The following is a 26,078-nucleotide window of genomic DNA, read 5'->3' as shown; positions in this document are numbered from 1 at the left end:
AAGCGACTACAAAATAAGTTCCAAATCGTTCGATAAGTGTCGCCCGTATGTATGCCACTTAAACGTTTCTTCCAAGAGCCTTCAAAGTACACAGATATGCGTTGGATATATTTGCGTAACAACTGTGATGTGAACAGTGGCGTGTTGCCTGCGTTGTGCATGTTGCAGTCCACCTGGCCACCTGTCTCCAACTGTTGTCCGGTGGCCTTGTACGGGGAGGTTAACAGCTTAGTTGTGCGGTTGGCGCTCGAGCCGTCTGCAGCTACTATTAATGCTAATGACCGTTATCTCCCTGTTTAGCAGGAGAACGCAGCCGCAATGTGCGTCAAATAGCCTATCGCCAATTCGTGGCCAGATTAGGAAAAGCTGCACTAGGACCCATCCTGGTGTACTCGTGAGGCCCCGAGCCACGCGGTGTGTCAGGCCCAGTTATTTCGATGCGAGCCTCGAGGATACAATTGACAACTATAAAGACGGCTCAGTGCTGCGCCATGAAGAGATTAGTTGCTGTTACCTGCAATCCTGCCATGAACGTTTTTGAGGCCTCGTACTTACACGAGCTGTACGTGGTTCGATCTCCATTTCCCAGAAGTACACGCATACTTGTCCGACACACAATGACAATAACAAGTGGACTACGTTAGTGTCCGTGTCCGCAACGGTCCGCTTTACTGCCAGTCGGAACGGCACCACACCACACACAACTTGCCAAAGTCCGACGTGGTTCTCGGTAGTCTGTTAAGACATGTCGTCCTCTCTAGTGCGTCACACTCGGGAACTGCGGCTTTGGAAGTCCCCAGTTCACCTATCACCGGAGCGGGAGCCCTACAACTTCATCCGGCTCACAGTTATACCCAGGTCCTACAACCGCACAAAGAGACAGTGTTCAGGCCTCTAGTCTGCACACCGTTCCCGCCTGGCTGGCTAGCAGGGCGGCCGCAACGCCGCCGACTGGCGTGAAGAACCGCAAGATGCTGCTCTGCAAGACTGACGCCACAGGCGATGGCCCTGCTGCAGGCCGTGCCGGCTGCTGCCTGCTTGGCACGCGGCCGCCCCGATCCGGCCATGTACACCCTGAACAGTTATCGGCCATCCCACTGCTGGCTAGAGCTAAACCCAACCCCATCTGCTTTCCACGGGGCGCACCCGACCTTGCAGCCCCGCTGGCTTTGATGCTCACAGGCCCCTTGCCGCCGCCCTCATCCTCATCCTCAAGGCTCAGATCGATGATGTCCATGTCACAGACGCGGCTCTCTTTGCCGGCGCCACAGCGCACGGCGCTTTCCGGGTACTGCCACATTTGATTGGCCCGATGCGGCATACTGCTGATGCCATTGCCGTTAGACGCTGCACTATGACTCACGTCCCTAATTGCTGCACCAGCGGCAGTCGCTTGACACCCTGCTGGTTGCGGTGCTCCGGCAGGGCTTGGTTCCAAACCTCCCTTACCTTCCACCCTAGCCCCGAGCTTCGGGTCAGGGGGCCCGGCACCACCCTGCTGTTCCGCAACAGCTTGCAGAAGCCCATTTGCACGCACCCGCTTGCCAGCGCTAGTCATCATCTCGGATACCAGGTCGTCCTGGGGGTCGCATAAACTCCTCTTACTACGTCGCCGCTGCTGCTGATGGCCCTGCTTCTGGCTAACCTTGAAGTGCTGCTGCCACTGCCTTTGATGTAGCAGCTCGCGGCGCCGCTGCAGGTCTGCGAGGATGCGCTCCTGCTCTGCCACATCTACAGCGCCTAGGTTGATAGGTGCGACAGGTGCAACACCAGCAAGTCCTGCATCAGGGGCTGCAGCTGCCCTACCAGCCTTGCCGCTTCGCTCAACCTGGTCCTGACTTGGTGCACCTGTTCCCATGCCGCAGCCTCCAGCAGCTTTCCCATCCACCTCTCGAGTACCGCGAGCCAGGTACACATCCAGTCTGCACAAATTCCATGCAGTGCACCAGTACACAGCGTCATGGGCGAGGCCTTACCCCAGGTCGCCATAACGCATATGCTGACCCTCTTAACCACCAAGCACATGGGCACGTGCGAGCTGCAAATACAAAGCCAACGTGCATTCACGTGCATTAAGCCATTAAGGCAGACGGGGATGTGTAACTGCACAACGGAGCATATCACATATTTTGAGATGCAGCCGTTTTGAATGCACTTTGCCTGTATCTCATGCATGCCTCGACTACACGGCAAAAGTAACCGAACAGCACGTGTCGGGCGCAAGCTCAACTTAGCGTCTCATAAGCGCTGCACCGCGACACAAGTCGTGATGTCGGCACCTTACCGTGAGCGGTCGCCACTCAAGTCCATTAGGTGAGCGAAGCGGTCCACCAGGGCTCTTCGTTGGGCGGGCGTGGAGGCATTGACAGTTGGGATGAGTATCCGTGGGCGCAGCTGTGAGACGGCGTCACACAAGTCGGCTGCACGGGGGCCAGGGCCATAGACACATGCAAGTGAGGACACCGCACGGTGATACTGGTTAGCGAGGCGCAAATACATCTCTTTAGGCATAGAAAGTGGTGCAGTCGAGGTACCCTAGCAGTAGCAGCAGTGAATTCCCTCACTCAAGGGCAGGAGAACAGGAGAGGTCCAGCGAAACAGGATGTTATTCACCCCAACCCATTTGGCCAAGGCTGAGCACCTACTCCAGCTGCTGTGCTCGCTGTATGGCACTCCGGCGACGACCACGTTGCCCTCGCGGCGGATGGACACCCCACCTCCCCGCCGAAATGTCCAGCCTGTGTTCAAGACGGAGGGGGCACGGTAAGATTTCTGGACAGAGAAGTGCATCAAGGACACTCACATCACTTACAGTTACATGTACGCACAAGAACATTATAAAGGGACATGTTGAGCTTGGGTACGGTAATTTTCTTGTCGCCACAGAGAGCAATGAGGCAAAAAGTGTCCCGTTTCCATGCCGCAAGTAGCTGGTTCGTGCAGGCCGCAAACCGTTGGCCTGTGCCGTAGTGCAGCCCGAGATACCGTGCAGTTTCATCACGGGGCAATAAACGATACATGCCGTTCCCGGTCATTTGCGAGTGCTCCTTATGTGAAACATGACATCGCCCATGCAAACGGCAAACCAAACAGTGCCAAGAACAACCAGATAGTGTTACCGCACTCCCCCGCAGCTGCGGGCCGGGACCGACTCAGGATGCGAGTACCTCGTGTACCGTACCCGTGGGACGGATGCCGACGGCCTGCTTCCACACGCCCAGATGCCGCTCCAAGTAGGCCTGTGGAGCAAACGGACATTTACAGCTTTTTCCATGTCCTGTTCCCTGTTTCAAATGCCTGCCCAGCATGCATTGAGCAGACCCTCTTGGCACCCTTCAATCCCCAGCCTGGCCTCGGCAGCCAACAACTCGCCCGCAGGTCCTCCGGACGCAGTCCCCAGCCCGTCAAGTGCACCATTGCCTCCCGGGGGTCGTCCACCAGCAGCGCCATGTGCTCAGCCGGCAGGTCCAAAAGCCGTAGCAAGGAACGCTTGGCGGGGCTGGACCACACCTGCAGCCGTAAACCCGGCGGCACTAGAGCGGTCATGTCGTGTACACCTACCTCTGAGCTGGCCACAGGTGCTTTGGGAATAAATCGGCCGCGCATCGTGAGCGCGGCATCCTAGGCTACATGCATAGGAGAGGGCTCCCGCTGGCGCGCATGAAGAGAGGCAACAAGAAGCCAAAAGAGTAACTACAGCAAAAAGGATTAAAGGTAAAGGTAAACACATGAACTGCAAATTTCAAAAGCATAACCTGCCGAAATTCGGAGGAATGCAGCGAACGGTGAACGCGGAAAGAGACAATGTAACACCACTGTGCCCGTTGGTCATCACCAAACAGCACCCGGTGAGCAAGCTTCGCTCTAACCCATATCCGTGTGCTAGGCTGCGCTGACCAGCTCACCCTGGCATGCAGCTGTTGCGCGGCCCCCAGAAACGCCCTCTCCTTGCCAATGTGGTACGTGGCGACCAAGAAAACCGTCTGAGGCTCCGCAACAAGGGCATCCCGCATCACCTGCGACACGAAGCATGGAACAGTAGTTACTGCACCCAGATCGCCACCCATCTGAAACTCATTTGGCAAACCGCTAAAGATGGTAAGTCAGGAGCCACCCGTGCAACACCTGCAGCGCGCTGGTGCAGCACTTTCCTCCTGTATGGCCTGCACTACGGCTGCCATTGACCCCACATGCCGTGCCGGCACGCGGCCCCTACCGCAGTCCCTACCTGGACCATCATAGCGATGGCCTCCTGCTGAGGTGGCAGTGTATGTTTGGGCGCTGCGTACGTGGTGTCCAGGAGGAGTGTGTCCACGCGCACGCCAGCCAGTCCCGGCTGGTCCCGCATCCAGCGCTGCCACCTGAACGTCGGAATAGGAGGTTCGGCACAAGTGCGTGCGCCACTGACACGAGAACACGCCTGCTGCCTGATGGGCTGTAATCTCGGGTAGGCAGGTCACAGGAGCTAGGACAATTGAATGCTAGGAAGGGGTTCGGAGGCGAAAATCTGGTCAGTGACTGAGAGCTGACTGTGTGCAAGATTACTCCTTATAAGGAGTCAAGTCCCATACACCAGGACTGATACCAAATATTATAGGTTCTGGGTGTACACTTGGATTTACCCAATTTCCGAATCGGGGTCTGTCTGGGCAGGTATCTGAATCACCTGCAGTCACCGGTGTGGAGAATGTTATGGGTGGCAGCCGCGGCGCCGCACTGGCTACCACCTGCCATGCCGGGAACCTCCTCGTGTACAGTCGCCCATCCCCAAGTCTCTCCTTCCCGCGCTGCATTCCTTGCCACATCGTCCAAGCTGGGCCCTGAAACTCGAACATCGCTACCCTCGTTTCCTTGCTGCTTCGCCGACTGGTCTACAGCAGCACCACCGGGTGACAGGGCCCTGGTAGAGGGGCATGGCAGCACCAGCGCCCTCTGATACGAGGATACGGGGCTGGCAGAACCCCGGAACGCAGTTGCCGCTGCAGTCGCAGCGAGTGACCGGGACTTGGTCAACGCGGTGGCGGGCACCTCGAAGAGGAACATGACGGAGCCAGGACAGTGGTTGGCATCCAGGGGTGTCACCCGCACCCCCTGGACCATCACAGCCACGCCTACAGCGAGCGGCTTCACCACCTGCGAGTTCGTTTCGAACCCCACAACCTGTGTTATCTGGCAGGGGGGGTTCCAAAAAGGCCAACCCAGCTTGCCGCCAACTAGTCTGAAACGGACGGAATAGTAACGCGCGGGTTTATGTGCTAACAGCCGACCTATGACATCCCAACATGAGTACACTTGGTTGCGGTGCACGGTGGACGAGGATGTGCTCCGTTTTGCAAGCGAAGCCGCGGGTGCCTCCCGTTGCATGAGATCTAGCAGATCAACATCCAACACCAGACATCCAAAATAAGGAAGCGGACTCGGTGAGCCTTGGAAATATGGTCTGGGACTGTTGGTTGTGTGTTTGACGGTCAAGGCCGCTGAAGGAAAGCATCCATCGGAGAAACCCCTGGGGAACACCTGGGTGCCACAAAAAGGCTGTACCTGCGGCTTGATGCCCATGTCGTGCACCAGGAGCCGGGCTGTAACATGGGAGCAGTATATGACGCCTCCATCGAAGCTCCTAAGAGTGTGGGGCCCACAGCATGACACGGCGGGATGGGATGGGGTTCTAAGGCTGAATGCCTCAAACACGTGAGGTGACGACAATAAGAACAGACAAGTAAGAACAGATCCACGAAACCAACAACTACATTTGGCTTGCTGGCCCCCCATACAGAGTGGAAGTCTTCCCAAGCTCTGATTCTTTAATCGGGGAGTCCAGCTCACTTATTGAGACCCACTGTGTGGTCGGAGTGGAAGTGAGTCAAGAAGTAATGCGAACACCGGGGGTTCTTGAATGCAAAGCCATCCACCAGGAAGTTCGTCCCAGGCACCCACTTTATGCATTCAACCTGCGTGGCCATACGCATGTGTTTAGCATGTAATGCGCGTGTTGACCTGCAACGCGAATGTACGAGCATATAAAAACAAATCGTGGCGTCCCCTGGTCTTCATCGTGCAGCTCCAGGTGACGTGCCAAGCATCCGTGAGCCCCGTCCTTATTCCCGAGCTTCTAAAAGTTTAAAGGTGTACATACACCGAGTCACCTGGGACGCCATAACACGCCCTGCTGTCAGCTGGTTCCTACTTCACATGTCTTCGTCGCCATCCACGTCTTCTTCGTCATCCAGGGATGCCTCGTTCAAGTCTGCTGCAAAGGGCCACATGTTAGGTTGGGCTGCCTTCTCTGACTTTCCCGCCGTTCGCGAATCACGTACCGTCCTCCTCAGTCCCGTCGCGCACATCGGTTGGCGGGTCAGGCTTTCCAACTACAGGGTTAGTTCTCTGCCAATCCCGTATCGCTGCGTTCTGCAGCCATTCGAGTTTCTTGAGAACACTGGAATATGGCTTTATATGGCGAGGACCATACCTTCGCTTCCAACTCCTTTTCAAGGGCAGCAACTAATGCCTCTTCGCTGCCTTCCTTGAAAATCTCGTCGTTTGTTCGCGGCGCTAAATTTGGCAAGAAAATCATGGCAATGAGCGAAGACGGTCTATTCCTGTATAACTCTTTCTTGTTTATTTGGTATCTACTCTCCTACAAATGCCGCGGCCTCTCCCATCCTCTAAAATCGTTTTATGGACATAAAGTTCCAACTGACGTTGTACTAACCACCAACCATTCATTCCAGAGGTCAGCAAATCGATTTTTACGGCTGCGTGCGGGAGGGCATAATTTTGCTCAGTTAACCTAAGAAAAATCCAAAGTCAAACACACCAGCGCGCGGCCTTACGGGCCGCAATAGAGGCTGCAACCACGTCTTTAGGTCAAATTTCGGTTATTAGGGACCCGCAGCCGGGGCCTGAAGCCGAATTTCGGCTGCAGGTACTGTGGTACGGACCGCAGGACCCTGCCGACCTCTGATGCCAACTTACACAGAATTCACTGTACCCACAATTTGCGCAGCTTGCGGGCAGGGAAAATACGTGGAACTTTATAGATGATATAACCTGAAAGCACCTTGCCAGGTAGTTGACACCGTTTGCGGAATCGAAAACGCTTCATGAAGAACGCATGACGCATCCGAGATTGTTCGGCAGCAGCCAATCTGAATGTGAGAATGAAAATTTTGACATTTTGGGTTTAAACTTCCTATGTACAGATAGCATATTTCTCGAGCAAGGCTGCGGGTACTGACAAGGCATGTCAATGCCCGGTAGTGGTGTTGGTTCTTCCTTCATGTTGGAAGGACTTAATGCAGCACAAGAGAGATAATAACCTTCCGGGGCCTTCCCTGAAAATTTTCTTGTCAGCCTGACAGTGTTTCCGGGTAACCTGAAACTGTCTGAAGCGGTTTTCAGGGTAAAATTTAGCTGGATTCTATCGTTATATGCTAGGACGGCTGAATTAAAAGGTGTTTGACTTTATTTTGGAACATAGCGCCTGGGAGAAATATTTCAGTAAGGATTTTACCCAAAACCAAGGAGGCAATCACAAGGAGGCAATCTGCAGCAATCGCCTCCACCACACCTGCCACATCATCATCCGTCTCCTCAGGCAGGTACACCTCATCACTTGCCACACTCTCGACCTCCTCGTTATTAGAAGGGTAGTAGGCCTTAGCAACTTCAGTGCCCACACTGCCCTCATCAACACTCTCATCAGGCAGAACACAGTCAGCAGAACACGGTGCAGGAGCCCATCCGGGTTCTTTGCAACATACTACTCAGCAGCTTTTATCACAAGGGGTTTGCATTTCATATCCACGGTTGGACCGAGTAATCCAACACGCATAAGGGAATCAATGGACGGGACAGACACCCGGTTATGCAGCCTGTTCTTGATAATGCGGTGGACATTAAAGCTACACTCAACACACATTGTTTGAGTGGGCAAAACACAAGCGACATACACCTACTGAATCAAGCATGGAAAGAAGTGGACCCACTAATGCATTCCAGCCCAGGCCTGCTCCCAGGAGGTGCGGCCCAGCTCCAACTGCAAGGCCATCTTAGACTTCATAACTGAAAACTCTTTCTGCAAAACATCAAGTTCGCTTAGATGTATGAAAATGTCTGCAATACAGCTGTGAAGCAGCCGAATTGCACACGGCAAGCCCAGTTTCCAGGCCCCGTCTGTGCTCAAAAACATGCAAATTTACACTGAACTATCATTCGGTTTTTTCCGAAAATGCCTTCAAAAGGCTTCGGTGGGGTCCCCGAAAAAATGCTCCAAAAGGCCCCAAATCCGTTTGGAATGCTCCGGGGTGCACTAGTTTTCCTTTCGGGCAAAACGGAAATATCTCAGAAAAGTTCGGCCCAAATCGGGGTGAAGAGCCCTGAGTGGGAGAGGGGTTGGGGAAGGGGATGGAGGCTGCCGGCAAGGCAGTGGGAGAGGGTGTGGTGGCTGCAGGCAAGGCAGTGGGAGAGGGGATGGAGGCTGCTGGCAAAGCAGTGGGAGAGGGGGTGGGGAAGGGGGTGGAGGCTGCAGGCAAGGCAGTGGGAGAGGGGGTGGAGGCTGCAGGCAAGGCAGTGGGAGAGGGGTTGGGGAAGCTGGGGACTGCAGGGAATTGGATAGCCATTTCCATTATCATTTCTGCAGTACTTCTCATGTTTGGGCGCAATCATTAATAGTTCACCAGTTTGGTTATGGTAGTTCAACAGTTTGGGTAGCATAGGCAAGGACAAAAGTAAAAAATGATAAACGAGGAGCCTTGACCAGTGGCATGAACAGTATGAAACCAGTGCCATGCTACACCTGTGAGCATGCCTGTTATGTTTATCATGCCTGTGTACAATATGCATATCGCGCCTGTGGGACCCAAGTAGGAGCTCGGCGTCCCCTGCCGTACTGCGGTCCGGCACATGCATGCATGCATGCGCCCTACTTCCACGCACCACGGCAGTTCCTTCGCAATAACTTGCCTATCTCTACACTCATACTTCGCTTCGAGAAGTCGAAGCTTGTCGATCCATTTCTGCTTCCCTTGGCTGAGGCGAAGTGTTTTTTGCGGTTTACAAATCGAATGTGCGATCTGTGTTGCGCCCGAAAGTGCCAACGCAGTGCGCACGAACATGGGAAATGAGAAGGTGGAGTTGGAAGTTGTTGTTGTTGTTACATGGTCGTGGGTGCGTTCCCCGTACCTGCAAACCACCCTAATACGAGCCGAGGGCTCAAGGGCTGCCAGATCGCCTATAAGCACTATCCTACCTCGCACTTCCAACGAAACAAGTGATGAAGGATACTAACGACCAAAGGGAACGATAGAGTTGCGGTGGGACCATATACGTTCCAGCATCCTTGCCAGGCGTTCAGGTTCCCACTTCATAGCGTCCTTCATATGCTCGAAGCGTGGGAAACCCATATCAGTTCTTATTTTGTCGTCGATTTTGTCGTACACCGGACAGTCCAGCAAAATGTGCTTCTCATCCTCGATATGGCTATCAGTGCCGCAGCAAGGGCATACTCGCTCCTCCCTAGGTATATAACGCCGTCCCTTACGCGCTCTGTTAGCCGCCAATGCCCAACAGCAAAGCCTAAACTGCATAAGCTTGCGATTCGCTGAACGCGGGATAAACATTGTGATATGCGGGAGCACCTCCTTCCTGCCCGCTTGTTCGGCCGCCAGACCCATCCAATGCTTATACTTCGCCATGTGAATTCCTGGTTTCTTGCCGTCTGACGGGTACACGTCAGGCTGGACATCTAAACGCGTATGCTTCCAACCACTCACTAATCGGTCCTTGAATCCCAAAACCACACCTGGCATTGGCCTGTTCATCAGCCACTCCACTCGTTCGTCTACCTCGTGTAGCCCTTGCGGGGTCTCTTTCCATACGTCGTGCCCCAGAAAATATAGAAAACGGAGTAGTAGTGTCCCCCATCCGGCCCCTTCGGGGTTGGAGAGGGACTCAGCGACCTCCTGTCGCAAAACTTGGTGTGCCACAGACCCACGCTGTAAACGGACACTGTTCCAAAACCTCACAACCTGCTTGAAGACGTGGTATTGGAGGGGTAGCTGCGACAGCTCTGCAAACAGGAGGCGGTGTGTTGGTCTGGCAGCTCCTACAATTTGCCGCATGAAAGACATCTGAAGCTGCACTGCTCTGTGAAGGTCCTTTAGGCATGCCTTGAAGGGCCCCTCTGCAAGGTTACTCGCATCACTCCGCCTCCTGAGCCTGTCCAAGACCTCAGCTAGCATAAACGGCGTTGGAAGTGGGATGTCACGCCCACTAAGCGCAGCCCTGTCAAGTCCTAAGTGGCCAGTTCCTCCGGCGATGAGGCTGCGATAATCGATGCCGTGGAACACAGCCATCATCCTAAAACCGCCTGAATACGAACTGAATACACGCCATTAGTAGTTGCTCCATAGGTAAATGCCATTTTCTGTTGCAAATAATGGAAGAGAGAAAAGGACTGACATGCCCGAAGAAGACGGGCCTTACGAATGGAGAAAGCGACACCGCAACTGAACTAACGCGGGCTGCGCCGTGAACGGGCGGGCGGGCGGGCGCGCGCTCAACAACAAAAACAAGATAAGCTAACCAGCTGAAAGCGCGCATTAATGGAGAAACGCCGATCCGCTGGGCGAATTGGAATGTGGTAAAAGGCGTCAGCCAAATTCACCTTCACCATCCAAGAGCCCTCGAGGCCCATACGCCGCAGGGTGCGGAGGGTTTGATAGCGACACTTATAAGCCTTCTGCGCGATGTTCATCCTCTTCAAGTTGATGACCAAACGCCAAGAACCACTGTCTGGCTTCGGGACACAAAATGCCTTCACATGATCCTCCGTTTCTGGAACCGCCTTCAAAAACAAGTGGGGTCCATTGCTCATGCAGTTTTACGGCAGGAGGTAACCGATGCCCTGACCAACCCGGAATGGGAGGGTTGGGGAACCTCAATGTTACGACTGTTGTTCCTTCTTGGAATGCAATATTTGGAGCGGAATACCACAAGAAGTCATGGGGGTAAAGGAGCGTGTTGACTGGTTGTTGAGTAGGCCTCTACCCGAAGGAGCGATGATAACGGCACTAAGAGAGCGTTTGATGAGCGGCTGGGACCATACTCGTCTGACTGCCTTGCCAGAGGAGTACCCATCAGATGGGAAGCAACCGGGAGTGCAAATGGCGAAGTATAAGCACTGGATGGGGCTGCCCTTTTCGGGAGCCGCAGCCGTCATGTGGCCAACACATGCTAAGGTTTTCATTCCTCGTTTAGCACATCGTAAGCTAATGCAGTTTCGTTTATGTTGCTGGGCTCTGGAATCAAACAGAGCACGAAGAGGCAAGTACCATGTCCCCAGGGGGCAGCGGTTTTGCCGCTGTTGTGGTACTAATAGCCGAATCGAGGATGACAAGTCGGGTGTCGGCTTCCTCGAAGCCGGAAAAAGGGCGGGCCCCCCCTGCATCCGTACAGGCCGGTAGCTAGCACGGCACGTGTGACAATTGATGGGTAGTGTCACTGCGGTGGGAGATGTGCTTTGTTGCAGCAGTACTGATGGTGTGGGAGCTAAGCTTGCACCGGCGGAATCGTCAGCACCGCCTGCGCGCTCCACGGGAATCGCATCCATCCCGGGTGCATGCCGCATGGACAGTGCGGCAGACCGCAAGTCGGAATGCCCGTGCGGGCAAATTGGTAACGCAAGCTGAGTGAAGTTCGGTGCTGTCTGTGATGTCTATCCCCGAAGCGCCAGCGGCCTCAGCAATCCGCCCCACAGCCGCGAGCTTCATCGCGGCACACCGCAAGTCTTCGGAGGCCCCGTGCATTGGCCAAAGTAAATGTACAAACAAGCAGCTTGTGTATTTCATAGAGAACTGAAAGCAAATTATGTTGGCCTGCAGGTGGCAAGTCGGATTGCCCATGCCGGCAAATGGTAACGCAAGCTGGGTGTTCGAGTTATCATACGCCGTCATCTCAGAATTCCATTATGAGATACGCGGCAGCTTTCGGGATGAAATTTAGCTCGAGAGGCGTTGATGTGACTTTGGCCTCGGTCAATTGAGGCAGCCAAACTTGTTTGTGCTCATACGATTTTTGTTGGCTACATGCGAAATACCTTGCAATAGAGAATGCTGTATAGTACCTATAACGCGTTTCAGCCAGGCGAGATATTATGTTTGGTCCGTTACAGACACACACACACACACACACACACACACACACACAGAGAGCATTTTTTGCCCAACCTCGTAGCGCACATGCGTATCGGCGTCTTCTTGCTGCGCAGCCAGGAGACAATTTATAGCTCTGTTGATACGCTCGTGCATCGTCACTTCATGCTTGTGAGCGTCATGCACTTAGGGTTTCAGATTGAGGCGGACACCATTAAGGGAGATGGGAGTTGCCTCCGTTGCTCGCTGTTTTGAGTTATTTAAGGCAAACTCAATCAGTGGCAAATTGTTTTGCGTAATTACGCTGAACAATACAACCTAAAATTATTACTTTTTGTAAAAATAATCGTAATCTTAGTACTAAATGTACACAGCGTAAGAAAGAGGAGGGCTGTGCGATGTTTATTGTCCATTAAACTGGGAACCCCCTGACGTAGACTAGAACTATGTGTACATATCATTCACCTTGAGTGGGCGAAATGTGATGCCCGAGTGTCTCTCCTAGAACGCGATTGATGCGTTCCGTTAGCCCGTCCGTTTGCGGAAGGCTGTGCTCATGTAGAGGTGGGTGTCCCAAAAGGCGAAACGTTTCCTTCCAGAAATTCCTGTGAAGCGAGAGTCCCGGTCTGGGATGATGTGTGGGAAGTCGCTCGGTAACAAGGCTCGCCCCCTCCCACGGAAGCAAGCACAACTGCAGGTACCCCTCCGTCTGTACGAACCCTAAGCGGTAAGGCAACTACTCAAGAAAACTGAAAATTTGCAATGATTCTTGCAATTACTGATGGCTCGGAGATCGTTCTGCGATTGTGTGACGAATATTGGTGACGGCCGCGCGACAGTCCGGTCGTATCGTTTGCGTTTTGGCCTTTGCTAATCACCATTTTGCCTGCGGCAAACCTAGGCCAGTTAAGGCCGTTCTGTACAAAAGCAGGCGCAAGTACTAAATGGCCTAAGGACTTAAGTACCGCCACAGACGCAAGGGCCGAAGCACCGTGTTAGCTTTGTACAAGTTGTTAAAAATTGCCGTGCGTCGTACAATTGGTGACGCCCGAACCGGGAAAGCCTTAGACAATTACACATGCTACAACATTGGTGACGGCATCCCAATTGTGTGTTTTCATTGGCACTACTGTATTAGCACATTCCGTGCGATAGGCTTTCCCCATGCCATGCGCCGAGGGTAATTCCACCTCCTCATTCATTCATATTAACTTGAGGCTCTCCCCACGCCCCCATTACCCATGGCCTCATCAGTAGTCCAGGAGGCAACACGACTTGCCTAATCGAACCTACTCAGCCGTGACCAGGCGGATGGGAAGTCTTATGCCCTCTCTTCTCCGTTCTCGTGTGCCGACCGCTGTTGCTTATTTCAATAACTGTAACAAAGCTCATACAGCAGCCTTACGGCTAAACGGAAAAATTGTCGATCATTATACAGAGTCTGACACTGTGCTAAATACGATCGTACACCACCAATCGATGAGCTGAAGGCAGTCTTGCAGATTCCGTATATTGACTCACACGCACGCGAAGAACATGATACACGAGCACCCCGGATATCTCCTCAGTGCGCTGTCAGGGAGCGTCGGTCTTCCTTCCATGTGTATATGTGCAGCTGTCGACTCAGCCATCATGGCTGTCCTTGAACAGGTATTGTCAGATTCGGGGACGGGGCGGGTTCCAGCGTAACTGACGATCGTATTTTCAGCTACGAGGTGGGAATGGCGACGATCATCTGAAACATAGAGATTTATAAGTAAAAGCCTTTCCTGTAATTGTGCAAAGCTGCAAACTTGGCATTGTGATACTGGCACTGCCCAAATTAAAAAAACCATGAAAAGTCGGGGAATTTCGAATCGTAGGCCTTTTCCAAAGTCATCAGAATTGTCAGTAGGCGTATCATTAATTGATTAGTGTAAGCTTCCTGGACACGAAACACTTTAGTTCGCTTTACTTCGCCTAAGCCCTCGGCTGAGCTTTCGGAAACGTCCTCTGGTTAGGTTAACCCAAATAATGAGCTTTACTTGACCTGCCGGTAGCTAAAGGTACAGCTTTTCAGATGTCGGCCGCCGGCGCCGTCCGCGTCCGGCAGCACCAACCTGGTGCCGATATTGCATTGATTGAGCGCGGGCTTGGTGTACACGATGCGCCAATAAGCACCACATTTGTTTGCATTGGCGATGAGATCAGTACTGAAGGGCAGGAAGGCTTCCTTCGCGGCCATGGCACCCAAGTGGTTGACGAAAAGCTGGTGGCTACCGTCTGTGGTGTCGTCGAGCGGGTCAACAAACTCATCTACGTCAGGACGCTAAACAGCCGCTACAACGCGGAGCAGGGGGATGTTGTTGTTGGCCGTGTCGCGGACATCGCCGGGAAGGCTTGGCGTGTGGACCTCAAGTCCCGCCAAGAATCCAAGCTCCTCCTCTCCGCTGTGCACCTTCCGGGTGGTATACAACGGCGCCGCAATGCCGAGGACGAGCTGAACATGCGATCCTTTTTCCGCGAAGGAGAGCTAATTAGCGCAGAAGTGCAGTCCGTCCACGCTGATGGCAGCGTCGCGCTGCACACGCGCAGCGCGAAGTACGGCAAGCTTACGCACGGGCAGCTCGTGGAGGTGCCTCCTAACCTCATCAAGCGCCAGAAACAGCACTTCCACACGCTAGAGGCCCTGGGGGTCGAGCTAATTATCGGTTGCAATGGCCTGGTGTGGGTGGCGCCACTGCGGCCCGACCGAGCGGCTGCAGCGGCCGCAGCAGACATAGGCGCGGACGCAGCTGACGCCGCGGCCGAGGCGCCGGTGGCGCCCCCGCCCAGCAAAGGCCAGCTGGAAGTCGTGTGCCGCATGGCGAATGCAATCCGCGTGTTGACACGCCTTTACATGCCCGTTTACCCGGCGTCCATTATGGCGGTGTATGAGGCAGCGATGGACAAGAATGTGGAGCTCAGGGACATGCTGGAACCCGACTTCTTGGAGGCGGTCGTCAAACAGGAGGCGCAGCGAAGGAACAGCGCGATGCAGGAATAGACTGATGATAGGGGGCCGTCTCAGTGTATTGTGCATGCGCAGGATCAGAGAGACGGACATACGGCCATGCGGGTCATTCGAATGAACTTGTCTCTTCCAAAAGGCGCTGCGACGGTTCTTTAGACATGCTCTTGTTTGGATGTATGCCTTTTCTTGAGGCGCTGAGACCGCGTGGATTGGAACCTTTAACTCAAAAGGACGAGTTATCTGGGACCACTGCAAAGGACATTTACAGAATTTTCGGGGCTCGAATGCCTGGGCCGGGTTGGGTCGGGTAGCAAAGCGGCGAATGGTAATAGGCCACAATGAACCACCGGGAGCCAGGAGCCCTCTGGTCGTCAATGTAGCTTTCCAAGTGTGGCAAGCTAGCTATGCAGGCTCCCTTGGTTATTCGCAGACTAGGCGGGTACTGCTAATTGCTGCTGCCGATGGCAACATGAGGAATGGGTGCCCTCTGCTTCAGCAGACAAATAGAGACGCTTCAGACTGCTGACATTTTGCATTGAACATTAGCCATTAACTTTCCCTTTTAGATTTGGAGTTGTGTCTCTAATCTTCTTTCCTTTTCTGTGCGGTACCTTATCAAGCGCTTTTGACAGGTAGTAGGAAACCCTGGATCCCACAGCGCCCTGGAGCGGCTCGTACTGGGCAAGCTTGCTGGCACAGGGGTTATGCACCCGTCGACCAGGCAAACATGTGCGCTCGGACATATTGTGCAGGAATCCTGCGTAAACAAGGTGCTGTCGTCAAGCATGTGCGACTGAGGGGAAGAAATAGGAATCATGCGCCCCAGCAGCAAGCCTTTTCTCCTCTGCTTTTCAGATTGTATGCACACTCGTGGCGCAGGTGGTATAACATCTTAAACCTAATTATCGACCAAGACTACTGATCACGACAGATTTCCAGGGGACCATGCACAGAACCTTTGCACGTACTGTAACAGCATATGCAGGTGGGAAGCAGTTGTTTGACTTGAATGCACAATCCGATCCTGACTGCACACTGACTCCCATCTGTTTATCACCGCGCTCCTGCTACACCGCTCCAGTTTCACCCAGATGGAAATCGCGTCCTGTCCTATCCTTGAATAGCCAGTACCGGGGTACCATGCCTGCAGCGTCCACACTAGATGAAGCCCTTGCCCCGCTTCCCCTTGGTGTACACCTTGCCACGGCTGCCGCCATCCCATTCTTCACTCGTCTTTTCGATGATGAACTTTTCGCCCTTGGTGCTCACTACGCGGCCATCAAGGTAGCGCACCTGCACCCCAAGCATGGCCCACACATTGTGAATTTGGGTGGAACAACAAACGGACAACATCAAATGCGCCCCGGACAGCCCCATTCAGGTTACGTGCATGAACCTAACAGTACCTTGGGCTTCTGCGCCTGCTGGTCCTGCTTCGCGGTCCACAACTCCAACGGGAGTCCTCCCTTGCCACCTTTTTTGGGATCTGTCGGCTGCGCTACCGGGCGCAGATCAAACTTCTGCAGGATTAGCTGTTTGTTTCGCTCCTGCATGCAGCCGGCAATAGATGTTGACACAAAGTTCATGACAGAGCCGACAGAAGTGACATTAACTCGTAGCGCATGACGACGTCATGCCCTGCTCAAGCTCCGTGTTGGCCTGCAAGCCGTCCACTGGCCCTGGTACAGGCAACCCACATGCTCCATACGTCGCACCTTCAGAAGACGGGCGGCCTCGTCGTCCTGCAGCCCCTTTCGCCTTTGCTCCTCCCACTGCGCCTCGGTTCTTTGAAGCTCCGTGCGGTCCGAGTCGAGAAGCCATGCCGCCAGCGCCTGCAGCAATGTGCAGAGCCAGGGGTGTCCCGTAGCTTGAACTTTGGCCGGCAAGGGCATGAGCAATGGCCATCCTTAAACACCCGCAGGTGCGCTTATGCCACTTTCCAGGAAGTTAAGAGGATTGCCAACCGAAAGCTCAAGTTACGCACCTCGGCATTAAAATGGAACTTGCACTCCAGGGCGTAATCCAGGAACTCAGTCGATACCGCTCCTGAGCACAGGGCCTCTAGCTCCTTCACTACTGCTGCTGCTTGCCCCGTCCCAGTCGGCTCATCCACGAGGGGCATATTTTCCCCGCGCCGATCCGCGTTCCGCTCATTACCGGGTGAAAGAGCAATTGCCCGAATATGAGATGCCAGTGCACCAGCATTCTGAGGCTGCAGACTTGAGACTGCCGGTGGGGAGCGGCGTGCCTAAAGCGGGGCGGTATTTTGCGTAAGATCCTGCCCCAATGACATTTAGAAGCAGAGGCGTCAATACACACCTCCTGAACTATCGTCGCCAGCTGCTCTTGTCGCTCCGCCTCGGAGTACTGCTCGTAGGGCTGACCACACGCACCCGCAAGAAGTGCATCAAGGTGGATCAAGCTTTCTGCAGCCAAACATTATGAAGTCGGAATAGACTAGTACATGAAAATCGGACAGGAGTTGAGAAACAGACTGTTGCTGTAACCCTAGCAACCATAACTAACAATAGTAACTGAACGCACGCTAGCGATGGCACATGGGCCTGCATCCAAGCGGTTTCCCGGCATAGAAGTCAAGAAGGTCGGTACGCAAGGTTCACCCGGGCGATCTTAAGCCTGTCGTGAGTTTGCTTCGTTTCGCGCACCATCATCGTCTTCCCCGTCATCCTCGATCATGCTCTGCATCACGCCACAGGCGTACTCTAAAACAGCCTCATCTATCTCTCTGGAGCAACCAAAGGTTGCTAGATAACCAAGAAGCACGTCCCGAACTACCCGCGCCATGTTGCACGGCTTTGCTTCCCTGACAACCTTAAGCTTTTGAAATTTTCGACAGATTTATGGCTGTGCGTATCATGAAAATCTGACATACAATAAGCAAGGATGATGTATGACTACAGTGCGCTTGACCTGAATGGCCATCATAAACCAGTGCACAAATTACTTGTAGAAGGCTACACCTATCATAAGTTGCTTTCAAGAGCGATACGACCTCTTGCTTGATTTTCAAGGTTGAGTCAAAGGTCTGGCGCCGAGACCACCGGTTGCATTGTTGCATTGGGGGTTTCTAGTTCTGGAGCCAATCGCTTCACTTGATGATTTCAAAAATGGCTTTAACTTATTATCGTGGTGTGTCCTTCATGCAGTAAGTCGCTGCTTACATTCAGACTGTCAGGCATCATCGGATGGCACCTGGGTTGCCAGTGAGCAATTTCCGAGCTGGGGCTGAGTACCGTACGCCCCAGTTGGCCTGCCGGTTTTAAAGCCATCTTCTTGTGAAGCGCGTGTGCGCAAATAACCACACAAAACTTCACCCTAAACCTGCGACTATGCTAGCTATCTGTTACGAACCCAGTGAAGTGGCATGGACCCCGAAAACCGTCAATGCGGGTCAATAGTACTTACTTGAAACGCGAAAAATGCACCCAGTACGTACCTTGGAGACATGCTAGAGGATCAATATCACATTGCTTCCCTTTGAAGCTGCACTTCAAGCTGTCCCCTCTTGCGACCGCCCCAGGTGCTGAGGGGCTGCCGCAGCGCCACAGCCTTTCCTCATCGCCAACTGCATACCCGCCGCCAGGTGAGCTAAATAAGGACCAGAAGACCGCTGTGAGGCTTCAGAGCGGCTGTCCCTGAAGGGGCCCTGGAGGTTGGCGGTAGTGTGCGATGCAGCGCGTCCAGTCCTGAAGGCGCTCTTGATCAGGCCATTATGCTGCCAGTGGTCACGGAGTTACAATTACGGTTCGCGTGCCATGCGCATGCAGTATAAGCAATACATGCGTCGAAGGTCTGATACTAGAATTATGGAATATCCTCTCAGGAGTGGCCCATATGCCATGTTTACCGAGCTACGTTGGCCATGCAGACACACAGAACACGTTGGGCTTAGGAGGGTTTTGGGGGTCGTAATTTTTGCCATCCAAACCCAAATGGTTGCGCCGGCCCGCGGTGAGGCAGTGCTACGTGCTCGAGTCCCAGCAGCTTTTGGGCGTCAATCTCATAGCAAAATGACATCGAACGGTACCATACCGGTATGCCACGAGCCTCTCGGTCCGCGCTTCCTAAATCTGCCTCATATTGCTACCGCGAATCCTTGCACGACCTACACCGTACTCGCAAGGCTAGAAACGGCCCCAGCTGTGGCCCCATACCCACCCTTCCACGGCCATATCCATAAGTTTGGAACTAAAATTAAAAGGGTGCCATGACAACCTTCCTCAATACCGCACGCCGTCATAATCCAGCAATTAGATGACCAAGTCCTTTGGTGCGGGGCAGACAACGGCAAACGCTTCCGGAGTTTCGGGTCGTACCGAAAACAGAAATAGAGTTCCCGAAGCCGGCCGGCTTGCAGAAATAGGATCATACGCCGTGTACGAAAGGTGTTATGCGGCCCGAAGACCGCCTAAGACGACCTTAGTCCGCGGTCAATGATGAAGAACAGGTCGCGGGCCATTGCATTGGAAGACAGAAATAGACCCGTTCCCGAAACCAGAAATATGCCGTTTGCCGATGTCTGGCGCGGGAACCCATGGCGGAAACTCCCCTCTTATGCCAAGCCCAAGCTTTGGAATACGGCATAAAGCTGTTTTCCCATACATACAACTTCTTTACGCATAACTCGCAGCTGTGCATTATCAACTGATTAACCGTGACTGGCGTCGTACACCGTCCAACTCAATGCCCGTATGTTTCCGGCTACCTCAGATTAGAACGACTTAGAAAGGATTGGAGATCATAAGTCCGCTTCTGTAAACTGGTAGGCCCAGCACCTTGCAAGCGAGTCCGTTGATCGGCACCAATCAATACGCGTTTCGACTATGATTTGAGCTGATGGGTTGGACTAGGTTCTTTGTAGTTGCTGGAGCATCTTTCATTGTCACGGTACTAAATATTTCCTGCCTGGAAAGCACCGTAGCGTTCTGCCATCAGCAAGCCACATCTTTTGGCCTTTCGGGATGTAGGGGCTCCGCGCCGATGTATCAAGAGTAAAAAACGCTCAAGAGGTTATGCTGACGATCGGAGCCGTTCTGCTGCTTCTGGTAATTAAGCACCTCGCTGCTTGGCTGGTTTGGGCCATGACTGAGAGCGCTGTTTTCTGCAGGCCATCCTATCCTACGGCACGCTAGAGACTCCGTCAAAGCCCCGTAAAGTAGCCGGCCTGAAGCAGGAGTGAAGTGTAGCATTGGGACCAGCACTCTATTACGCGGATATCCCCCGTCTTTGGTGGGTGTGCACAATCGACACAACGCAGCTGATCCACCTCACCAGTCATAGTCTGGCCACCTAATCATCGCTGACGTCTATCGGACAGTATGATAACCAGCAGTACGTTAACAAAATCAGGAATTGACCGTGGCAAGCCCGTCGTGCAGCAAGTGGGCACCCTGGGACAGGACTACTGGACCTGGGTGCACGAGCCTGAGGCAGGTCAGCCGCGCTTCTTCAGCAGCACGGTCGTAGAGGCTTGCTCAAAGACGGCCTGGTGGGTCGTCCCTGTTTTATGGTTGCCCCTTTTCACATACTGCCTCATCGCATCTGTGATGGCATATCACACGCCACTACCCATGGCGATCTCGCTTGCGCTGCTAGGCGTCCTTGGCTGGCAGCTCCTGGAGTACATCATACACAGGTTCATATTTCATGCGGAGTTCAACTCTCGCCTCGGAATAACGTTTCACTTCCTCTTCCATGGGTGCCATCACAAGTACCCCATGGATAAGCTGCGGCTGGTGTTCCCGCCAGTGCCCGCGGCCGTTGTCGTATCGGCGGTGTACTGCAGCCTTGCGTTGACTTTACCATATGGGACAGCGCTAGCTACGTTTGCGGGCATGGGTTACGGCTATGTCGCGTACGACTGCTTGCACTACATGGTGCATCATGTGCCAGGAAGCTCGTTGCCGGGGCCGCTGCTCCGCGACCTAAAGCGGCGCCACATGCACCATCATTACAAGGACCATAGTAAAGGCTACGGAATTAGCTCCGTTCTTTTTGACATCTTGTTTTTTACGCAATCAATTTGAGAAGGATTGTGCGAGCGGTCGAGGGCGTCGATGGGAGGGTTGGAGACAGGCTTGGAGACCAGTCCGTCCGTGGGGCGCCAAGGGCAAAAGTGGTTGTGGAGGGTCTGTGAGTGTGTCATTGCAGCATGCATATGGTTTAGGGTATCCGGTGAGAACGTGGGAGAAGCCTCGCAGCTAATGCTTTGAGGCCTAATGCTTTGACAGTTCCAGAAAAGGGCTGTGAGTTTCCGGGATTTTGATGTGACTATAAGATGATCGCATAATGAGAGCACATAGCTTCCTGGTTTGGCGACTTAGGAGCTCTTAGGATGGATAAACATAGACACTAAGAAGACTGCGCGACCTAGAAAATTCTTATAAAGCCGAGTGCCGTAGAGGCAGGCATTCGCCAGCTGCGTGGACTCACGGTCTACCTACTGATGAGGAATACAGGCGTTGGTTAATGTGGACGTTGGCATGCGCGGCGAATGAAGTACGTGCACTGGGGTTGCGGAAATAGGGAAGGGTGTCCAGTGATCGGCACATGCACACAGAGGATGTGATGAGACCCATTCGCAAACGTTGCGGATGCAGAAGGAAGCTCGTGAGGATGAAGTTCATCTTCCAAGCATCTTGTCAGACTTGTGTCGTTGTCCTCCTCTATTCACGATAAGCTCACGTTTAAGCGGTCTGGGCGCCGGTTGAATGCCGGCACCCAAGCCGGCATCTAACCAGCGGATCGGTTGGACGACAACACAGCGGACTATCCATATATGTGCCTGGTTTGGAGCAAAAGACATGAATCGTCACGCACACCTCGTTCAGGTTCCTTGGCGTGGCACTCGGTAGAATGTCCGCTTTTTAAAGCCCTTGCCTCCCTAAATCGGCGTCAATTTGATGCATGAAGTTCGTGCTGGAAAATCCACCGGGTGTGGGTCGGATGGGTTCGCCAGGAAAGGCTAGAGTGACCCTGGGTTCCTGGAGTGTAGCTGTGATTATCCGCGTGCTTTGGCCCAGGGATGCAAGTTCCCATCAAATACAAAGGTTTAACTTCACTGCGTGTTGTTCGTTTGCGTGGTGCAGGGGTAATTCACAATCTGCTTAGCTGTTTTGCCGGCCACAGCCATGCACATGTACGACATAAAGCAAACCAAAACAACTTTCTTAAGGATAAGCATACCAGCTGTAGTTGCATTTAACGTGTTGATTGATCTGCAAAGGACGAAGGCCGCATCTGCACCTTTGCGAGACGTGGATAGCGAACAAGAATACATCTGAACAAAGACGTCACTTTTTTTACTTTCTGTGACATCGTGTTGCTTCCTAAGATATCATCATGCTTACACGGCACTACATCCATAATTTGCCGCATCGGTCAGCTGGGATACGTTTTTTGGCACCTAGGCTTGGCAGGCGTGTGAGCTGCGCTCGCTCACTTGTGGAGCCACGTCCATCTATTGACCCACTTGCGAACAAGCCGCGTGCTGTAAAAGCGGCTCCAGGCAGTGTGTACACGGTGAGTCGCGTCGGCATCTCAGCATTTTTATAACAGTGCCGGATTGCGGTGGAGAAGTAAGCGTCGACTTGCTTACATCCAACGTCAGTATTCACTAGGCAATTGCTATGCGCGTTTCGGCGGCGCTTGTGGTGGCGGGTATGTCCGTTGTCGTGGAAAGATATGACCGTTTACGTGTCGCGCAACGCTGCCTGTACGCTTGCTTATATCGTGTACTACGCACAGCAAAGGTTGCCTTTGGCTTGCTTATCATCGCCGCAGTTGCACTGGTTGTCTACAGTACTCCTTGAGGATGGGTTCGAGGGTACTGGATATTTGGGGGTGATCCCACTAAATTAGGACATCCTTATGTGGATGAAATGTTGCATCCAGGTTTACACACCGGAGGAGGTGGATGCCCTGCTGAACGAGCACAAGGACCGATTGGTCGTTATAATGTGCAAGGTGTGCACATATGTAGTGGGCCCAGCAATCAGGTTGGGTCAGATTGACAATCCATTTGGGGGATGAGTTTGGCGGGTATCCTTGGATACTCCAGGTGGCTAGGGGCGAGGGTCTTCGGACCTGTCATTTGCTAGTCGGATCAAAGGGGAAGCCACGCCCCCGGAGTGGGATGGTATGTGTCAGCCTGATGATGGGGGGGAAGGTGTGATCGCTGCATGGATAGCCGGTCTCCACAGCGGGGATACACTTGCGTGCTCAAAGGTGGTATTTCATGGCAGTCTACCTTGAGGCTCCTCTCTGGATTACATCCAATCGACTCTACCCTGGCTTGTGGAAGATAGTAAAATAAGCTCGGATCAGGCCCGCATCGACTTTAGCCAGTCTTCCAGCCAAGGGGCGGTGGATTATTCAGGGACCAACTTCCACGGAGTCAGGGTCAGTAGATGAACGTTTTCCCATTTCTGAGGGTAAGGTTCCGCTGAAAATCGCTTGGATGGCTATTTCCTGCTCGATACAGCTGCAACAATTATTTGGCTCCTGGTAGATAACCTTCAATGGCGGCTTTTACACGCCTAGAAAGAGTGTCATACTCATGTCGAGGCATTTATTGGCTTTGTAGGGTCAGTTGGTTATGCGGTCCAATTGGATATGTGGGCGCTTTCTTGACGCAATGCCTCAAATAAGTGCACCATTAGGCAGGCCCCTTACGTAGGCGTGCCTGAAGTCCTGCCTTGTACTTCTCATGCCGCATTGGTGTTTGAGCTGGCTTCATGGTGGTAGTTGCTATAATCATGGAAGTCGCTGCTTCAGCTCTGTTGCTGGCCCTCTCACATCGCAGGCCTCGCACTGCAAGCCTTGCAAGACATTCATGTCCACCTATCAACGGATGGCGGAACTGCTGCCGGACAGCTTGCTGTTGGACGTTACCGGGGATAGCTCGGCGGAAACCAAGAAGCTCATGGTGCAGTGGGTGAGTTTGTCAGGCAGCTATCGTTGCGCTGTAGGGCTGTCTGAGAGTGCGCGGACAGTTTGATGACTTAGGACGCCGGACAGCTCTGTGGGGGGACAGGGAGCAAGTCTTGCCGTCTCTTATTGCCTTTGTGACGGGTGGGCTGCCCTGTGCAAGGCAGTCAAGGCAGTTTACCAGATGTGGTTCGTGGCGCTGTATGTGAACTGTGAGGGCGTTCGGCCCCAAACCAAGTGGTTGCTACAGCGCCGCTTACGGTTAACAACAACTCTCCATGGCGTTTTCCGTACGATTTGCATCGCCCTCACTGCTGGGTGCTTAAATTAATGCCTCTTATGAAATAAAAGTCGTGAACCCAGCGACTGCGAGCGTGTTATTGCGCGCCTCGTAAACGTGTCCTTTATCCAGCTCGCTGCCTTGCACGCCACAAGAACCTATAACTGCCTTTATCCGTGCCTTGGCCTTCGCCGTCCAGGGGGTTAAGTCCACCCCAACGTTCCGCATGTACCGGGGCGGTGAGTGCGTGGCGGTGGTGACGGGAGCCAAGGAGGCCAAGGTGCTTCCCGCGTTGACGGACTGCCTGCGTGACGGCGAGCGTGGCAAGCAGTTGCAACCCGAGGACCTTGAGGATGCTGGCTCGGATGATGAGATGTGAGGCAATTAAAGCACCGGAGGAAGTAAAGCTTCGCGAAAAAGGGGACTGTTGAGCTTGCCCCTGAAATGGTGACACTGTCGTGGCACTGTCTCATGGGGGAAGGCGCATGCATGATGCGGCGTGGAGTTGGAAGAGTTGAGTGCGGGGTGAGAGCTGGGTTTAAAGCTGTTGAGCTGACTTTAAACTGGCGATCCATGCGAGCTTCGTTGGCGGCAGTTCTGCCATCACTTAACGCATGAGGGAGCCTTCTAAATCGCGAATGTGTGAGCCGTGAATCCATGTTGTGGGGAGTTCTGCTGGCAAGGGAGACACTCAACGCGTGCTTGTCCAGGAGTGTTGACATTATGCGGGGTTATTGCGGGTCCGTGCCATGTCTGAAGTGGATTACTGGGCGTGGCGCGTACTTTCCCCATCTCGTTAATAAAGCGGACAACCGGAAGCCAGCCACCGGGTGCTACGTGTCAAGAGGGACGAAGGGCTGGCAACGGAGAGGTGTCAGAAGAGGCTTAGGCACGCATGCGAATTTCATTTGCTTTATTCGGGTCAGCAGAGGTGCAATAAAAGATTTTAGCTTTTAGGGAACGGAGCAGCGTGGACGAGCAACGCGCGATGACGTACTTGCGTAACGGGATCCTTGTGTTGACTACGGGTGATGCAGGAACTGTCCGCGAGGGTGCGCGGTATACGGAGGAAAGTTTGTGCTGATGTGCTCCCGGCTGTGATGCGAAGTGTGAGTTGACCCGTGGCACAAGTACACGTGAAGGGAAAGATAATGACAGGGATTTTCACTCAGGCCGCGTCTGGGTAATAGCCCAAGGGAATTCGTGATTCAGGGTTCCATTGTAACAGCATGTATTCATCTGTAGCAATGCGCATGGCTAATAACAGCTTCTAGATGGGCGCGTGGCGGGGGTTGAAAACGGAAACTATCAAAATTAGTAGGGGATAATCAACCCTGATCAAAATTGCATTGACCTTAAGCCATTGCCCACCCACCCGGGGTCAACTGCTGTCATGTCCATGAATGAACGGATCCTTCCTTTAAAGGAAAGAGATGAACAGCGCCATCCTCCAGTTGCAGAGCGCTGCTGCGTGCAGCAGCCCCAATCGGTGGCCACATTGCTAACAGCGGCCAGAGACACTGCCATTACCTAATGTTACAGAACATTATTTAAGACACGCGGCATGAAACAGCCATTGCAACGGGCACGGCTGCACGACAGGAGACACATAATCCAGGGGACACGCTCACATGAATGCAGCGCCTCTGCACGGGCGCTATACCCGCTCCGTTAGGAGCACCAGCAGGCCATGTGATATGCCCCT

General features: G+C 53.5%; 5 protein-coding genes across 5 annotated transcripts; 3 read left to right on the top strand and 2 right to left on the bottom strand.

Annotated features, from left to right (window-relative positions):
* Nucleotides 1-1,044: 1,044 nt before the first annotated feature.
* On the bottom strand, nucleotides 1,045-9,074 carry VOLCADRAFT_120549 (uncharacterized protein; the record flags this gene model as incomplete). The annotated part of the gene is made up of 16 exons (XM_002947895.1): nucleotides 8,938-9,074; nucleotides 7,571-7,695; nucleotides 6,470-6,552; nucleotides 6,318-6,408; nucleotides 6,147-6,247; nucleotides 5,827-5,951; nucleotides 5,542-5,620; nucleotides 4,667-5,133; nucleotides 4,229-4,361; nucleotides 3,906-4,016; nucleotides 3,322-3,510; nucleotides 3,177-3,239; nucleotides 2,813-3,134; nucleotides 2,646-2,738; nucleotides 2,285-2,420; nucleotides 1,045-1,922 (listed from the first exon to the last, which is right to left on the bottom strand). Coding segments are annotated over exons 5-16 (2,607 nt in total), but the record flags the coding sequence as incomplete, so codon positions are not given.
* Nucleotides 9,075-13,937: 4,863 nt separating this feature from the next.
* Nucleotides 13,938-15,723, top strand: VOLCADRAFT_73556 (uncharacterized protein). The gene has a single exon (XM_002948045.1). The coding sequence runs from the start codon at nucleotides 14,212-14,214 to the stop codon at nucleotides 15,175-15,177; it is 966 nt and encodes a 321-aa protein (XP_002948091.1). The 5' UTR covers nucleotides 13,938-14,211; the 3' UTR covers nucleotides 15,178-15,723.
* Nucleotides 15,724-16,302: 579 nt separating this feature from the next.
* VOLCADRAFT_88352 (uncharacterized protein) lies at nucleotides 16,303-17,949 on the bottom strand (the record flags this gene model as incomplete). The annotated part of the gene is made up of 6 exons (XM_002947894.1): nucleotides 16,303-16,437; nucleotides 16,551-16,691; nucleotides 16,860-16,976; nucleotides 17,129-17,356; nucleotides 17,464-17,570; nucleotides 17,811-17,949. The coding sequence occupies 6 exons, from the start codon at nucleotides 17,947-17,949 to the stop codon at nucleotides 16,303-16,305; spliced, it is 867 nt and encodes a 288-aa protein (XP_002947940.1).
* A 2,534-nt stretch (nucleotides 17,950-20,483) lies between these two features.
* VOLCADRAFT_79982 (uncharacterized protein) lies at nucleotides 20,484-21,282 on the top strand (the record flags this gene model as incomplete). Its single annotated transcript, XM_002948044.1, has 1 exon — nucleotides 20,484-21,282. One exon carries the CDS (start codon nucleotides 20,484-20,486, stop codon nucleotides 21,189-21,191), a length of 708 nt encoding a protein of 235 aa, XP_002948090.1. The 3' UTR covers nucleotides 21,192-21,282.
* A 1,115-nt stretch (nucleotides 21,283-22,397) lies between these two features.
* Nucleotides 22,398-24,763, top strand: trx4 (thioredoxin). Its single transcript, XM_002948043.1, has 4 exons — nucleotides 22,398-22,686; nucleotides 23,059-23,130; nucleotides 23,969-24,100; nucleotides 24,573-24,763. Exons 1-4 carry the CDS (start codon nucleotides 22,507-22,509, stop codon nucleotides 24,750-24,752), a joined length of 564 nt encoding a protein of 187 aa, XP_002948089.1. The 5' UTR covers nucleotides 22,398-22,506; the 3' UTR covers nucleotides 24,753-24,763.
* The last annotated feature ends 1,315 nt before the right edge of the window (nucleotides 24,764-26,078 follow it).

Source organism: Volvox carteri (assembly GCF_000143455.1).
Source record: "Volvox carteri f. nagariensis unplaced genomic scaffold VOLCAscaffold_8, whole genome shotgun sequence".
Lineage (NCBI taxonomy): Eukaryota > Viridiplantae > Chlorophyta > Chlorophyceae > Chlamydomonadales > Volvocaceae > Volvox > Volvox carteri.
The sequence above is the reverse complement of the archived record's forward strand: the minus strand, read 5'-3'. Positions and strand labels throughout refer to the sequence as shown.